General features: G+C 44.2%; 1 protein-coding gene across 3 annotated transcripts; it reads left to right on the top strand.

Moving 5' to 3' along the window:
- Window positions 1-6: 6 nt before the first annotated feature.
- Window positions 7-16,167, top strand: Lmo4 (LIM domain only 4). Of its 3 annotated transcripts, none has more exons than XM_004639279.3 (5): window positions 7-95; window positions 2,870-3,108; window positions 10,296-10,392; window positions 10,756-10,911; window positions 15,467-16,167. In XM_004639279.3, the coding sequence occupies exons 2-5, from the start codon at window positions 2,873-2,875 to the stop codon at window positions 15,473-15,475; spliced, it is 498 nt and encodes a 165-aa protein (XP_004639336.1). In that variant the 5' UTR covers window positions 7-95; window positions 2,870-2,872; the 3' UTR covers window positions 15,476-16,167. The 3 variants fall into 3 exon arrangements, with proteins under 3 accessions (XP_004639336.1, XP_023580102.1, XP_004639337.1); XM_023724334.1 differs by lacking the exon at window positions 7-95 and adding an exon at window positions 2,070-2,162; XM_004639280.3 differs by lacking the exon at window positions 7-95 and adding an exon at window positions 2,497-2,652.
- Window positions 16,168-16,799: the final 632 nt, after the last annotated feature.

Here is a 16,799-nt window from a genome sequence, read left to right as displayed (position 1 = left end):
GCCGAGGCGCCCCTTCCTTCCCTGGAAGCCGAGCGGCTGCGCTCGCGTCCGCCTTCGCCGCCGCCTCGCAGTATTGCAATATAGGGGAGAAGCAGGTAAGGGGGCGGCCGGGGAGCCCGGGCCGGGCGCGGGGCCGACGAGGGGCCGGGGCTGTTTCCTTTGGCTTCTTTCCCTTGACCGTCCCAAATTGCAAGTAAACAATACGTCGCCTTTAGATAATGCGCGAGTCTGAAACTACCGAGGCCGGCCTGCGAGCTAGCGCGGAGGGCAGCCCCGGGCCGCCAGCTTTGTAGCGGTTCCTGCTTACAAAAGGGTTCTTGGAGACCCGGCTGGTGGGGACCCTGGAGGGGGTGGGGGACATTTCCAGTTCCTAAGGGAGAGGCAGGGGCTACTTAGAGCAGGATTTTAGTGTGCGAAGTAGTGAGTGCGGGGTGGGGGACTAATCACGACCCCCCCCCCCATAGCAGTATTTTTGAAATAGTGGCGGAAAGGATCTTAGTAACCACGGTTCGGTATTCTGGTTCTTTAAAAAAAAATTCCTCTTGGCTTGTACGTCTTTTGTTCCAATCCAGGAGAAACCCGGTGAATCACCTAATTAAAATCAAGACATGAATTAAGCATCCATTTTTGTACTACAAATTGCCAGCGCTACGTTTGTCCCTCCCTTGGTCTCCATTAAAAAACACCAGAGACGTTGTGGAAGGGGGCAGATTTTGCCTCTAGCTGCCACTTCTGCTTTCTATTTCACTGACTATCCCAGGACCTAAATTGCTTGGCTATGTAATTACTAGAGTATAAGCCTATTTAACTTAAAAGCTTTTTTTTTTTTCTTTCTTTCTTTTTTCTTCTTTTTTTTTTTTTTTTCCAACTCTAAATGAAACTTGATGAGGGCCCGTCCTTAGTTATCAGGGGAGTCAGTTTCTGGTCAGTCCTCTTGATTCATCTCTTTTAGATTTAATCAGCATTAAGGTATTGCTTGTCCTTAAGAGCTTTAGCTAATGGGGTTACTGGATGCTTTTCTCAGTGTAATGTTTCCTTTTCAAAAAAATATACATATATATTTACCTCTCACCAAAGATGGGGGCTGGGGGCGGGGGACCAGCTAGGAATCTCCTCCCTCCCTCTCCCCTTTTAAAAAGGAATTCGGAGCGATTAAAACGTGGGAGGGGGGGGACAGTTTAAAGACCGAGGCAGGAAATGCAGATTCATTTGGGTTAGGGCTGAAATTGTAACAAAAAGCAATTCCTCGAGTAAATGCATCAGATAAATCAATTTACATAAAGGTATGATGCATTCGGATAAATGCAATGCTAATGGGTTTTAGAGTGGTCCTGTTTCCAAAGTCTCAGGGTTTTGTTACAGCTTAATTGGTGCAGTTCTTATTCTGGTTTATTGTGCGGTCACTGGACACACGTTCCGGGACTCTTTCGGAGGAAATGTGTTTAAAATCAGCCTATTTAAGGAACCCGAGTCCTTGCTTCGTTCCCTCACCCTCGTTCTTTTGCAGCAGCCAAGTTGGGCCGGGGACAGGCAAAGTTCGCCCTCTCCCTTCTGAGGTATCAGCTGAATGTCTTCAGCAGATAGCCGGGAGCCTGGGGGAGCCCACTCTCTCGGCTTACCGAGGACAAAGACAAAACAGGCTGCTTAATTGGCAGTAAATAACTTGATCTTTTTATAGAATAAGTGACTGGAGGAACACTAGGACTTTATTGGACTCAGAATTGGAGGCAACAAATTAATCGGTTTAGGCTAAGCTTTATAAATTGATTCCTATATTATCCCCAGTTGCTTCTCTTGTGGCATTCATTAGAAAGAGTGGGGAGTGTTTAGAAGCAGTTTTTGGTGACCGCAGGCAGGACTGGCTCGAGTTTAACTTGTGCATCTCCTAATGGTGCCTTCTCGCATTTTATCTGTAGCCTTCTCCACCCCAGCCTCCTCTGGAGTAACAGAGCTTTAGCATTGAAATTGCTGATCAAGGGCAGATTAGTGAGACCAAAGTGGAGAGTGTTTGTGTAGGAAGTTAACAGGCATCCTAAAGTTCAATGATCTATTATGCCCGCCTGTGTCCTGAAAACCCAGAGAAAACACTCATTGATCTTCAAAATGAAATGAGATTTGGAACAATAATGGGAGATGGCGGTCAGCACAATGGCGTGTGAAAGGTGCTGTTTTAAAATACGAAAAACCAGTTTCGCAACTTTACACACCGCACCCCCACCTCCCGCCACCTTGCCTCCCCTCCCACCACTACTAGCACCAGCACCACCCGCTCTGCGTGTCCCCTGGCCGGTCCCTCCTCCCACCTTCCCTTTCCGAAAACCCAACTATTTCCAACTTGTGAACTGCAGCTGCACTTCGCGGGGCACGGCTCGGGAGGGAGCGTGGCCGGCCGGGCCGCCTCCTGCCCACTTCTCTCGGCGGGCTCCGGGGAGGGGCCGGGCGCGGCGGTGGGTGGGTTTGACCCTCATTTGCTGGAGGCGGCGGGGAGGGGGCGGGGGAGGGGCGGGGAGCGGGCGCCGCGAGGGGAGGAGCGCGCCGCCCAGCCTCGCTCTGGCTCGCGGAGTTTGACAGTCCCCGAGCTGAAATTGTCAGCGGCTGCGAGCGCTGGAAAGTTGAGAGGAGCTCGTGGCCCCAGAACAAAGCTTGAGAAAAGTAAACAGGCGGCTGCTGCCGGCGAGCCTCCCTCCTTCTCCCTCCAGCTCGGCCTGCTTCCCGCTCTTGCGGGGCTGCTTCCTTCCCGCAGCCCTGCAGCCCCGAAGCCCCGAGGGGAGGAGGGGATGGGCTCGCGCGCTGTCTGGCCGGCAATCACTAACTTTTGTATCGCTCCTGTTTTGTCTTTCTTTCCCTGTCCCCTTCCCGCCCTGTGCAGACCATGGTGAATCCGGGCAGCAGTTCCCAGCCGCCCCCTGTGACGGCCGGCTCCCTCTCCTGGAAGCGGTGCGCAGGCTGCGGGGGCAAGATTGCAGACCGCTTTCTGCTCTATGCCATGGACAGCTACTGGCACAGCCGGTGCCTCAAGTGTTCCTGCTGCCAGGCGCAGCTGGGTGACATCGGCACGTCCTGTTACACCAAGAGCGGCATGATCCTTTGCAGAAACGACTACATTAGGTGAGTCTGCATCTCTTTCCCCGAGATGGGTGAGCGGGGCAATGGCAAAGCCAAAGGTTACTAAAGGGCTTTGGAGGAAAGGAGCAGGTACCTGGAGTAGGTACCTTGGGGCATTCAGGATACCTTGCACCTCAGAAACCTGGTGAGTGAAATTTAAGGGGTTCAGGAAGCATGCATTAGTCTTCCAGAGTGCGGTGTCAGATTAAAGATGGTGCCATGCTAGCTGCAAACGCCCTTCTGTGGGAGCAGGCGGCTGGGCGTATAATGGTTGAGTAACCTGGACCCAGATTCTTAGTGGTCTGCCTAAACTGGGCTTAAGATTCAAAATAAGCATTTGAAGTGAGAGTTAAACTGCTCTGATGGTGGGGAACAGAGAAACTCAGACAAAAGATTGACTTAAAAATAAAAATGTAGTTAGTGAGAAATTATTTGTCTGTAGTGGTGGCTAATTATGATATTTACATAAGCACCTATAAACTTTTTTGAGTGGAAAGCTGTGACTCATTCTTCATGCTCCTTGTGAAAAATGCTGATTACCCATCAGTTTAAAGACTTGTGATTCTTTTTATAGCAAAAACTAAGAAATAGAAACCTAGTGGTAGTGTTTCTTCCTACTGTTAACTCCTGAGGCTTGGTATGCACAGTGTTAGTGTGTGGTTTCTGATGTCGATTTTGCAGGTTTTTCATTTGAAGAATGTTCAGGTTTTGGGCTTTTTGATTGTTGTCATTGTTTGTAGCACTCCCCTTGATCCCCAAAAGAGATTTAACCAAACAGGTTATAGATTATACTAATCTTGCATTTTAAAGTATTGTATAGGAACATTCGAATGTCTGTGTAAGCAAGTAGTCTTTTCTAACAAGTTTCAGTGCAATTAATGGAAAGAATTCAGGAGGTCAGGTGCCTATAGGATCTTTTCAGGTGAACTCAAGCTACTTAAACTCATTAATTTGAAAGGAGGCATTTGAAGGATTACACATTTAATTTGAGTAAATGGTTTGATAGACTGATGCACATGAATGCTTCTAGGAGGTGTTCTGTTTCAACATCCAGTAATTAAAAAAAAAGAAAAAACCCACACGCACACTGCTGGTGCTAGAGCACGGCACACTTTCAGGAATTTCATTGTGTTTGAATTTCTTCTTTAAACCTTTTTCTCCACGTAGGGATTAATAGAAAATTTTACTCTTTCTTCAGTAGGTGAATGAGTGGATGACATATTTTGTTCAAAGTTTAGCTCCATTGTAGTACATCTCACGCTGTGGCTGATACTGCAAAGATCCTAGTGCAGTTCAGAGACGAGTATGGGTATGTTTACCCCAGCAATGTCAGTAGTGCCAAGTGGGGTAAATGACCTTTGCTTATTCTGATAACGCAGCCTTCGCGCATCCTCAGTCAGTCAAGTAAAAGAAATAGAGGAATGGAGAGAGCTTTTAATTTTAAATTAAGATGGCTGCATTAATTTCACTAAGTGTTCTTACAGAAGTAAATGTTGGAAAATCAGCAAGCACATGGGTGTAATGCTTTCTGGTCCTTCTTCCGAGCAATGCCATGAACTTTGACAGTATTGTAATTAGAGAGCAAATCTGTGGTAAGAAAGGAAGGTGGGTTGAAGTGGAAGAATTGAAAGAGCAGTTAAAATTGGGCAAATGGTAGTTTGACTTCTTCTGATTTCCAAAAAAGAAAAAGGAAGGAAACCTTCACTTCTGACTACTACTAATGGAAAAGAAGATGAGTCCACTTGCATTCCCGCAGGACAAGTTTGGGCAACTGGCTTGCAGGGAATCTCATCATTCCTTTTCCCTATTCCTGGGGCCAGAGTATAAATAAATGCCCATTGGGTGCATGGAAGAAAGGAGGATGTGTGCTTAGCCTGAGCCTTAATGAATCCTCAGTTCAGACCACGTTCTGGCTTTTTGACTCTGAGTTTGGGAACTGGAGTTAGGCTAGTTCTTGAACTAGATGCCAACCTGAGAACTTGGACCTGACCTGGAGGTGAGGTCTCCAGCAGTACCAAATGGGCTGTCCAACTTCACTTCGCTTTGGCTTCCAGCCGCTGAGGCCCCCGGCCCACTAGGGCCTCCTGCCCACAGGGTGGCCATCAAGGTGCCCACAGGATGGGAAAGTGGAGGAGGTGCAGGTGGGGTCCTTTTCCCCTGAGCTACCCCTCCCTAAACTCCCCAAGTCTACTTGTTGGCAGAGCTTTCAATTCCAGTAGACAGCCCCAGAGTGGAGTAATCCGCTCCATGGCCACCAGGTGAGGAGGACCCTCTCGGCCTGGCTGGGACCTCAGTGATTTATTAAGGGGCTTTTAAACTGTCTTGACCTAGGGGTTGTGTGTACAGAGCAACCAAGACTGGCTAAAAAGCTGCTGGAGAGCAGGGTGAGGCTTCTGTCCGGAGTGTGGGTAGGAAGGGAAGGGGATGGTTTCCTCAGTGCCCTCCCCCTTCTGGGCCCAGTGTCGATTGGGCAGAGCTGGGCTTCTGCCGCCTCTCCCTCCTAGATTTCAGATAAAGCCGCTGCCATGCTGCAGCGAATCCGCACAATTAAAAGCTTTAATTAGTAGCTCCTCCATTTTCTTAGTTCTGATGGGCTTTATCTAATGAGATCTGGTCTCTGGCTTAGATCTGCTCCGAATGATGTGTCCGCAATGAATGAGAGCAGCGTCGCAAACAAAACATTTAATTAACAAAATTGGCCTCTCAGAGAGGGGGGGAAGGTTGAAAAGGGGGGTGCGGAGAGGAGGGGGAGGGTGAATCTTAAAGGGGCTACTGCCTGCTCCTGGCCCCCTTCCCTTACAAAAGTCCACGAGCTTTGGAACTTGCCCTCACCCACGACTCCGGACCCCTCAGCTCCAGCCCAGCGCTACCCAGTGGCTTCCGAAACTCGGGATCCCCTTCCTCCAACCTTCTTTCCCCCACCCCCACTTGGGGCCCAGAGATCCATTCGGAAAGTCTAGCCAAGGAGGAAGTTGGGAACCACCTCTGGGCGGGTGGGGCTGCAGGTCGGGAGGGCGAGGTGAGGCTGTGCGAGCTGGGTGGCCAGCAGCGTGGCCAGCAGCGCGGAGCCCTTCTGTGCCGCCGCCCTAGCCCGCAGCGGGACGCCCAGGCCCGCGGCATCGGCCCGCGAGGGGGCGAGCGCAGGGCGGCAGCCCGAACAGTCCTCGTTCCCCCGCTCCGCTCGGGGTGGTTCACGTGGCGCCCGCAGCCGCAGTAAGCTTGGCGCGGCTGGGGTGGGCCCAGGGTGGGGGGTCCGTGGTGGCAGAGGCAGAGGGTGTGTTTGGGCAGGGGAGTAGCGTTAGGAATGGAGGCGCCGCCAGGCAGTGAGTTCATTTCCCTGGTAATCAACAGCAAGCTGCTATATTCAGAGAATGCTGTCCCTTTAATTGAACAGGCTAGGTAATTAAATGGCACTTTTCCAATAGGACGTGCTAGGTAAATCTAATAGTTGGTTATTTAATATCACTTTGAAGTCTGCCCACTCAAGCACAATGACAGCACGGGAGCATGTGAACTATTAGCTAGGAAAAAAAAAAAACCCAGGATCTCAAAAATTAATTAAATCGCATGCAATTTAGGGGGAACGTTTATCTTGATTTGTCATAACAGAATTAATTCAAGGCCTCCAATTCACTTGGGGGCAGATCTGTTACTCTGAATTAACCAAGCGTAATTTGGCTGATTTTTTTTTTTCCCTCCCTCCCCTCTCTAATGCAGCAGTTGCGATTCTGCACGGCCCCCCTCTTAAGTATCAATAGCTTCTGGTGCTTTTAAGGTGCTTGGTCTCTAGTTATTCCGTACCTTTAATGGACTTGGCTCCAGGCATAATTTCTGGGTTGCATTTCTTTGTTACATTTAATATAGCTGGTGCAGAATTTAGATTAAATATAGGATCCTGCTGGAAAACCAATTGCTTCTGGATCAGTAGCTATGGATGTGCATTTTTCTCCTCAGATAGGCTGCTGATATTTACTTGCAGGTACAAATGTATACCTTTCAGCCGCACTCCTAAAATGCGCCTCTCCTTGCCTGAAAGCAGTTAGAAAACACAGCCAGCTAATGCTCTATGTTGCATGTATTTTGCTTGAAGTAATAATATAGTTCAAAATAAGCCCACCTATTGGCCATAGAAGTTACTGAAAGATGCTAAGCGTTGATACTAAGCTAAAAATATGGCTCGTTCTCTCCCTCACACTCTTAATGTCAGCAAGGAGAGCTGGAGTCCAGCCGGCAATCAGGACTAGCACCATGTAGTATTCTTCAAATTGGAGCAAAGCACCTTTAAAATGCAGAGGTTTGGGGCGGGGGTGTTCTTCCCATCTTTCCCTTTTCCCCCCATATAAGGAACCTCTTGATGTTTGTGATTGATTGCATTGCCCAAATGCTGAAATATTAACGACCTTCTTGGACTGAGGACCCAAAGAAAGGAAACTGAAACCGATTCTGTCATCACAATTAAAGACTCCCCTGGCTTTAATTAGCCTGACCTGGGGTATATCTCCCCGTTGCTTGAGTTAAAGAGAAAAGAGCCCATTATAGTCCAGTCTGAGACCGATAGCTACTTAATTGAGGACCTAAAGCCTCGAGCCTTTTAAATCAAACACTGTCCTGGACAGTCCCCCTGGTTAGATAATTAACTCTCTAGCGCACAGAAAGGAGAAAAAACAACTTTTAAGGAAAAGGGTAGAATTCTAATGGGCCCTGCTCCTCTCTAGTAAAAGGGGATTAGAATCTGTATAGACGTGAAAGTCGGTCTGCTCTGAGGCAGCCTCAAAGCTGCACACACAGAAAGATCTTAAACTCCATTAACATGTTGTTCAGGAGCACCTCAGTCGCGGGTAGATCTTAGTCATTTTCAAAGTTCGTAACTGTAATTTTTGACACTTTAGGAATCCCTCCATTTTGTGACTGATGGTTCTTTGACAGGTTATGAAAGCAGCTCTAGAGAAAATAAATATATGTGAAAAGCTTTTGGATTACATGTGACTGCCCTGATTATTAAAATACACTTAGATGTTGAAGACGTACAACTGACTTTACTCAGGGTGAATTGTTAAATAAGTGAACACTTAGGCTGGGTAATCAGATCAGTACTGTGAAAGGGTATTTTTGAGATGGAGTGTCACTGTGTACCTGTTGGTAGTGGCAGCCATAATTATAGACTCCAGTCCATTAAAATACTTCTGGGTTGCTGTGAGAGGATATTTGGTCCTTACCTTGGGTAGGATTCCGCCCCCCTCCCAACTTTCTCCCCCGCTTGGCCTCAGCATGTATTGGGCCACATCGACAGGTTTTGAGCTTTATTTTTACCCAAATCCTTTGAATTTGGTATCTGTCATGGCAATGGCAATAGGCCTGATGTTGTACACAAGCCTTGTCCCCATGGCCGACACTAATCCTCTGGCTGCCCTGCCCTTCTGAGAACTCCCGCGCAGTAGCCTGCAGTGCTGCAGGTGAGACACCAGGAGGTCCTCATCAATGTTTTCCAAGTGGTCCAGTGTTAGGAGGTAGCAGCCCACCGCCGGCCGCAGGCCCCCACACCGTGTGGTCCTGTGGCTAGAGGTCCCGGCAGTGTATTATTTCAGCTTTCTTTCTGTAACTGTTCTGATTCTGCAAGAACGTGTCAATGTGTCGTGGATCTCAGACTAATTAGTTTTGAAATGGAGTTTTGATTGAACTCTTCAAATCGATGCTGCTGCAAAATTTGTTTCTCCGGCTTCCTATTAAAAGCCATCTTAAGGGGCAGTTTTACTACTCTCCCTGTCGTTCAGTCGATACATTTAATAACAACTTACAGGCTATTTTCAATAAAGTGGCGACAGCAAATTAGTAGTTTGAACATGACAAGCCTCTTCTGCAAGACCAGATTCTGAAAACTCAAAGCAATTATTTTTATATAGAGGCATGCCACAATCATTCAGATTATGGGGTGTTCTATAGGAACACATCTCTTGATTTGACACAAACTACATTTTATAACTTTATTTGGACAAGGAGGAAATGCAAATATTACTATTTATTGTGACACCAACATGTTAATTTCTAAGTCCTATTACTTTGTTTTTCTTTGTTGACAAGTGCCTCTGACCCCCGCATGTCCTGCTGCCACTTTTCAATGTAAAATCATTTGGGTCTGTTTAAAATATATTTGTGAGTATCAAGGAGGGAAGCCCAAAGGCAAATAAAGCTTCCCAGCGTAGTCCACAGATCCCGTAAGAAGCCAGAGTTGGGGAGGCATTAAAATGTTTTGTCGGGCCTGTAGAAGGGTGTGAGGAATTATGTGTGTGTTTTTCTTCAGCGCACCACACTTGCTGAGCTTTCCCCTCCTCGGCAGCCTTTTCCTTCCCCCCTCCTCCCCCCACGGCAGATGTTGTGGTCTCATTTGATTGCATAGGAAAACTGCAGTGATACAGCAAACACCCAGAGAGATATGATGACAAATGGGTCCAGATCCCGGTAAATTACTTTCTGCTCAAATCGAAATTTCATTCAGTTTGTTGCTAGCAGAGATGAAGTAATCTAAATTGTGGACTCAGGAGCAGATAGAGGGAAGTTGGAGCAAGCATTTCATTATCAAGAGAGAGAGAAGGTTAGGATGAAAGAGATGAGCAGAGGCAAATCTTAAGTGTTGACACCATGATTGAAAAGGTTAACCCATACACATTATATATCAACCTGGGTAGCAGAGAGTTTCTAATGGAAAGTCTGCACTGATGGAGGTTTACGGGAGTTTCAATACACTGAGCATGATGTCTTCTTAGATATACAATCAAATCCTCTTAACCCTTTTGATGACTCATATCTCAAGATATGATTAAAGTACAAAAGAGTTCTTCATATAATTTCAAGGACACAGTGCATTTAAACTCTAGTCATGAATTGTATCTTTTCTTTATGACGAACTCAGTAATCTGATAAAATGTGTGTAGAACAGAATTGTTTTGTATTTGCTAGAGGTGTAAGTCAATATTTTGATTAAATCTGGGGTGCCCTTTCCCTCTGCGGTAGGCAGAAGACTGTGGTACCCCAAAAGGATTTTTTCTTAGATGATGTAAACCAGTCAGAGAAATGGAGACTTGTGCCTCATGTCAAATACATATTCCAGAGGAAAGACACCGGCCTGGGTGTTTTCTTTCTTTTTCTTTGGTGTGGGATTATTCATTGGTGTCGACCATTGTTCTTTGTTTCAGGTTATTTGGGAATAGCGGTGCTTGCAGTGCCTGTGGACAGTCGATTCCGGCGAGCGAGCTCGTAATGAGGGCGCAAGGCAATGTGTACCATCTTAAGGTAGCGCTTGCACCTGTCCTTTTAAAGAGCCCCTCCCCTTTCTTAGAGGGGACAAACCCGAAACATCTCTCTGTAGCATGTAACTGTTTCCTTAAGCCGCAGACACTAAGGGGTGTTGGGCGTTGTCGCGTGGCTGGGATCGTTTTCCCCCATGCCGTGTAAGCACCTGTGTGTCCCTTTTATACCCCTTACCCTGATCCACTTTATTGGGTTAGGGCTTACTATTTTATTTTTCTGGATTCATGTTAAAGGAAAACGTGAAGCTCTCTACCTGACAGATACTCAAGTAAAAACCATTAGAAACTTGTGACCCAAAGGAGACTTCATTTGTACTTGTTTTCAGCGAGTTGTTTTCCTTTTCAGTGTTTCACATGCTCTACCTGCCGGAATCGCCTGGTCCCGGGAGATCGGTTTCACTACGTCAATGGCAGTTTATTCTGTGAACATGATAGACCTACAGCTCTCATCAATGGCCATTTGAATTCACTTCAGAGCAATCCACTACTGCCAGACCAGAAGGTGAATACCCAGCAGTTACTAATAAGCCTTATTAGAGCGAGTTGGAAGGGCCAGCCTTTTAACCTAGCCAGGGTATTCTTAGGTGGTTGTGTTTCTGTTTGTGCCTTTGTAGACTACCGCTCACTCGTATGCAAGAGTGTTGAGAAGTAGTGTAGCTGATTGAGTTGTGACTTTTGTGCAGGTAAAAATAAAACAAGACTCCTGACCTGGTTAGAGCTGTAACTCTACCCATGTTGAGCCGAGATCATCGCATGCAAAATCAAAATATCAAGAATTTTCTTATAAACAGTTATTTATCCTATGTGGGAACTTTGAGAAATATAGTGCAGTAGTTATTATGGAAAGAAAATGAGAGCGTTTATGGTAGGAAAAAAGAGTAAATCTCTGTCACGAAAGAATGATTTTCACATTAGTAATAGCAATCTGGACACCTGCCTTCCAAACTCAATTGACAGTGCATTTATTTTTAGAAGAGCAATTTTATGAAACAATCTATAATTCCAGAGGAGAGCATTTTTGTTGATTGGTAGCTCTGTAAAATGTGAATAAGTTCCGACTTTTAAAACAAAGTTCTTGCTCTTGCTAGTGACAAGAGCCGCTAATGGCTCCGTTACAGATTATGTATCTTGATTCTTGATTCACAACTTGAGAGTTCTTAAGAGTTCGAGTTAGAAATGAGAAAATTACACCAGTATACAAATCGTGTAATATTAGGAGGCTCTTGAGAGGGAAAATTGGTGATCAACAGTTGTCCAGCACCCCCAGTACTGGATAGTTTTAGATCTATTTTAATCTCCTTAATAAGTCCTATAGCTATGCAAGTGAGTGCATTTTGATAACTGCTGTGCCTAATTTGTAACAATTACTGTCAACCTTCAGTTAAGAGACTGTTCATTCCACACTGGCCCAGAAAAGAGTGAAATGCATGACTCGTGTGCATAATTTTATTCACATCATATTTCATACTGATTATGTATTGATGACATTGATTCATTTACTCTTTACAGCGCCACTTGCATGGATATTAAATCTTATTGACCACAGATGAATTTTAATTTCAGATTGGTGATAGATTTTTCCATCAGCTCTGATAGTATGTTTGACTTTTTCATCATTAACCCAGGCAATCACACAGCACTGAGTTATTGCATTGAAACAAAAAGTGCACACTTCACTTGGTAATTCTTTATGGATTTACAATAGGAACTTCATTAATGTCTGTTGTAAGGATCACAAAAAAACAACATTTATCTGCAAATAGGAATTTAGCAAGCTTCAGAAGGCTCAGGAAAAATATTAGACTCCTTTGTCTTCTGTAATGCATTTTTTTTTATTGCTATGCAGGGGGAAAAATGACATTTGAAAACTTCTTAAGCATTTAAAAATATCCTGCTGTATTTTAATACTCATATATATCCTTTTCCCTCGCTCAGGTTGATGGGGAAATTTTAAATGTATTTCTTTCTTTAGTAAGAGTTAATTACACGAAACTATGCATTTCTATTTAATTTATAATATGGGATGTCACATAGAATAACCATTTTAAGAATAAAAATCTTTAGTTTTTTTGCAGATTAACCAGTCAATTTCTGGTGATTCAAACTTCTTTCAGGAGTACCAATATATATAAATGCTTATAGATTTTTATGGTTTGGGTTTTAATGAGATGAATCGATAGTACCGAGTTGAAAACCATAAATAGGTAACACATTTGTTTTGAAATGGCATTTGGAAATAGAGGCAAGCCATTCATAGTAACACTTGGCAACAAAACCCAACAGAAGTGTTAGGGATAAAATGTTGGGCTTCTTCCCCACCAACCCTCCTTTATTAAATGTAAAGGCCTACCCCTCTGTTGTCCAAGTCATGTTTTGTCTTGTTATGGTAGTGGTTTGATACCTTTTCTCTCCTGACTTAGCAAAGTACAAAAATGATCGTTGCAGCTCCCCAACATGCATGGTGAGAGCTGAGGGGTGGAGGGAGGAGACGGAGGATGCACCGGAATACGAAGCACTGAATCCAGGCAATGGCACAGGGAGCGGGGGACTAAGTGCGGAGGCCCCTTGGAAGATAGGAGCCAGGGTTTCAGTCCTGTTTACAGAGTACATGCTGATGTAAGCTGAGAGATGTTAGGGAGGAAAACTGGAGAAACACCTATAATGTTTATGAGAGGATGTGTCAATGAGATGGTCTTCCATGGTTTTCTGTTTTCCATACACACCTCTCAGGGTGGGACCGGTGGGCTGTTCATTTTGAAACATAAAATACAATTTAGACCACAGATAAGACTCTGCTAGTGTATATTAATGTTGGAAGCCAAAGAGACAGAGACAGGTGGCCTTCAAAAATTAATGATTCTTAAAAGGCATAAGGAAATGCGACTTAAGGAACTGTTCTTGTCAGACATTGGTGAGAAGCTGTGTTTGGGGGGTGATGTTAATTAAGAACATTTCCCCGTTGGCGTAAATGTCTCACATTTCTGCCCTTAGCGCTCAGCTCACTGTGCACACGGAAACTTCACAAGGTAGTTTTTGTAAATACAGGTTTTGGGCAGGCTGAGCGGGGTCCAGAGAGATACTCATGGGAGGACAAGGGGGAAGAGTTAATGAAAACACACTTCCTGGTGGAACATGAACTGCTTAGGACCCGAAGAATGCTCGAAAATTATTCTCCCCAAACCCCATGGTATTTCCTTTTCTGAAGATGCAATGAGGAGAAATGATAGATAGCTTCATTTTATTATTTTCTGTTCTCTCATTCTCCATATTTTTGGTGGGGAAAATTGGGCATTTATTTTGACCATTTCTCTTCTAGTTGCAGAAGCAATTACATTTTTAGAGCATGATGCATAGTAAATATACTTAAGCATGCTCTGTCTTAAAAATAATGAGTATTTCTGTATCTCTTCTTTAAAGGCAGTTAATCGTATGGGAAGTATAGGCCTCCCTCCTCTGGTCCGTTTAAGTTCATTTTCCTGAAATTTGTCTCCATATTGGCGAGTGTGTAGTTCAGTTGTTCTGCATCATTGGCTTTTGTATATTTTGAGAAAAATAATTTTAAGCTTTTCCAATCATAGAATGATTACCATCTCAGATTACAAAATGACTGAAATCAGAGACCCCTGGTGTTTGGACAAGACATTAACAAAAATTGTATAGCCCATATCATTTCAAGGGGGCTTGGATAGCCTCAAGAGAATGTTCTTTTGTAGAATATTAGGAAAATCAGACATCGTTGCTGATTTTTCCCTTTGTAGATAGTTGCCTGCCCTGGAATTCTTCCTTCTAGTCAAAAGTATGATGGGGCAGTCAAGAATTTTCTGTGCTTTTCAGAGTATCTCTTTAGTCTGAGAACAATTTAGCAGGCCTTCCAGTTTCCGTATCGTTTTGCAGTTCCCACATAGTTACATAATTGGTGTTGTGTGTGTCCATCGTAGAGGACACTGATGCTCATTTATTAAATATGCTTGCTGGCTGCTGCCGCATCTTTGTTCTGGACAGACAAATTACCTTTCTCACACTGAGCTCCCACTCTGGGGAATTAAGCCTCCACCACTTTAATTAGCTTAGAAGTGGGGGGTTGCAGTTCCTAATAGACTTCAGGCTTTTAGTAAGTTCGAGAAAGGGGGAGCTGAGAACTTCCTGGGAAGCTCAAAATGTCATTTAAAAACCATAAAACCCTAATATATATTATTTCATTTTGATAATTGCAAACAGATTGTACTTGACGGCCGTGGATTGGTGTTTCTCACTTAAAATGTTGAAGTGAGACTTGTGTCGAAGTATGGTCTTTAATCTATCACAAGTCATCAACACATTGCATGAATTGATTCATGTACTGTATTTATAATGTTTATATAACATTAAGGGGCGTAACAGATAGGAAAATAGTGAAATTAATCCCTGAATATTTGAATGTATAATTTTTTGTCTGTACACACAAACAAACGCACACATACACACCCTCACCTTCTGCAGATACAGTCCAAAAGGAATGGAGGGACTTCTCAGGGGGATAGCAGGATAATAATGATACAGGACTTGCTCCGCTTTTATTAAGGGGCAGGCACTGTTGAAAGTCCTCCTCTATATATGAAGTAATCATCCCAACAGCGTCTTACTTGACATGTAAGATGAGGAAATAGACAGGCCGTTTAAGTTACATGTTGAAGCTCGTTATCTCAAAACTTCTGGGGTAAAGACTGAGATTCTGAATGTCCCCCCAAGTTAAAAAGTTCGGGATCCCACTATGAGGTAAGAGGTAACTTGGTCCTTTTGGAAGCTTGTTTTAACGGTTAAGCAGTTGGTTGAAGAACTTGACACCAGCAACTTTCCGAAGGCCCATTTCTCCTGTCGTTTCCTCTGCGAGTGGAGCTGCAGCCAGTGTTGTGCTTTGGCTCTTCACTGCTAGAGCAAGTGGCCTCCATCCAGTCCCTGTCGGAAGGTAACCTCATAAAAGAAGATTAGTGAGTGTGGAGAAGACAGAAGCATCATGTTTGAGTTTAATATCCCAAAGTTAGCATGTTAGCTAAGATGCCCGTTTTTATTTCTTGCAGGTCTGCTAAAAGGTCAGAGTAATGCAGAATGCGTGCCTTCATCTCAGATTTTGTTCATCGCAGGTGGATCCCATGTGTCTTCGGTAGACAAGTCACCTCTGTAGCTAGCACCGTGCCTGCTCCATGCCATTGCACCTTCTTTAGTCTTGACTGCCCTTCCCGCATTTATTGGTGTATTAAAATGACTGAATATGAACATTAAGGACTCCATGAACCTGGGCTAATGGGAGACTGTAGAGAAAATGAAAAAAGATCCACCGGAGGACATCTTGGGGGGGAGGGAGTTTAGGGGAGGGAAATGACTAATGAAGCTAATTAAAAGAAGCATTCAAATCTGCTTTCTACCCTCATTAACAATTAGCAGGGCACCGGCCAGAGTTTGTACCCTGTGTTTTACCTTAACAACATTCTATTTGCTCTTGTATATTTAAGTGTTGTAAGGAAATGTGTTTCAATCAAAACTGAACGTGAGATAAAGGAAAGAGATGTGGCTTTTGTGATATTCTATCACAGACACTTATTGTATCTCTGTAAAATACAATGTATGTATGCATGTAAGTGTTTTTGTCCTAATGTTGTTACTCCCTTGGCAAAGATTTAAAAAAAAACAAAAACAAAAACAAAAAAACCAGAGAGAGAAAAAAATCAGGCTCATAGCAGCTACTGTGTAGAAATTCCCCCCTACTTCTAATTTGCTGAATGAAGAAAAAAATCTTTTATTTGTGATATTTTCAGAGACATTTGCTCTAGTATGGTGTATTTAAATAATAAAAACTTAAAAGAAAAAATATTCAATGGAGTTTGGGTTTAAGCACTGCCTTTTCTCTTTATTTCAGAAAAGTTTCAGGATTTTGTTCTATAGCAAGCCTCCTTTAATTCTGAGGGGTGAGAGAGGTGGTATCCATATTTATTTAGCTATGGGCCATTGAGTTACTTTTCAGATTACCTAACTGCTATTTTTGGCAGGGTTAAAAGCAATGTTTCTAACAGTCTTTTTTTTGTAAGTTCAGAATATTCTGTGAGCAGCGCTTCCTCGTAGTTCTGTATCACAGGGACTCTTCTGTGTTTATAGGTAAGTACATGTTGGATGCTGTAGCTATTTGTTCCTCTCAGAAAGCCTTGGGTATTGGGGCCGGGGAAATGGCTCAGTAGAATAAGCACTTGCCTGGTAAGTACAGGGTCTTGAGTTCAATCCCCAGCCTTGGGTATTGATGAAAGGCCATGGCAAGCCACCTCGTCCTCGTACCAGGTCTATAGCTTTGGAAAGAAAGTGTTTCTAAGCCATACCTGTGTATAGTTTGCGGTGCCACTGTCGCAGGGCCCTGTACAGTGA

This window comes from Octodon degus, unplaced genomic scaffold (assembly GCF_000260255.1).
Source record: "Octodon degus isolate 3935 unplaced genomic scaffold, OctDeg1.0 scaffold00109, whole genome shotgun sequence".
NCBI lineage: Eukaryota > Metazoa > Chordata > Mammalia > Rodentia > Octodontidae > Octodon > Octodon degus.
This window is presented reverse-complemented; position numbering and strand designations above follow the sequence as displayed.

Coding starts and splice junctions, on each gene's coding strand:
- Lmo4 (XM_004639279.3), top strand. CDS start 2,873: ATGGTGAATCCGGGCAGCAGTTCCCAGCCGCCCCCTGTGACGGCCGGC. Junction 3,109..10,295: donor TGCAGAAACGACTACATTAG/GTGAGTCTGCAT, acceptor TCTTTGTTTCAG/GTTATTTGGGAATAGCGGTG. Junction 10,393..10,755: donor GCAATGTGTACCATCTTAAG/GTAGCGCTTGCA, acceptor TTTCCTTTTCAG/TGTTTCACATGCTCTACCTG.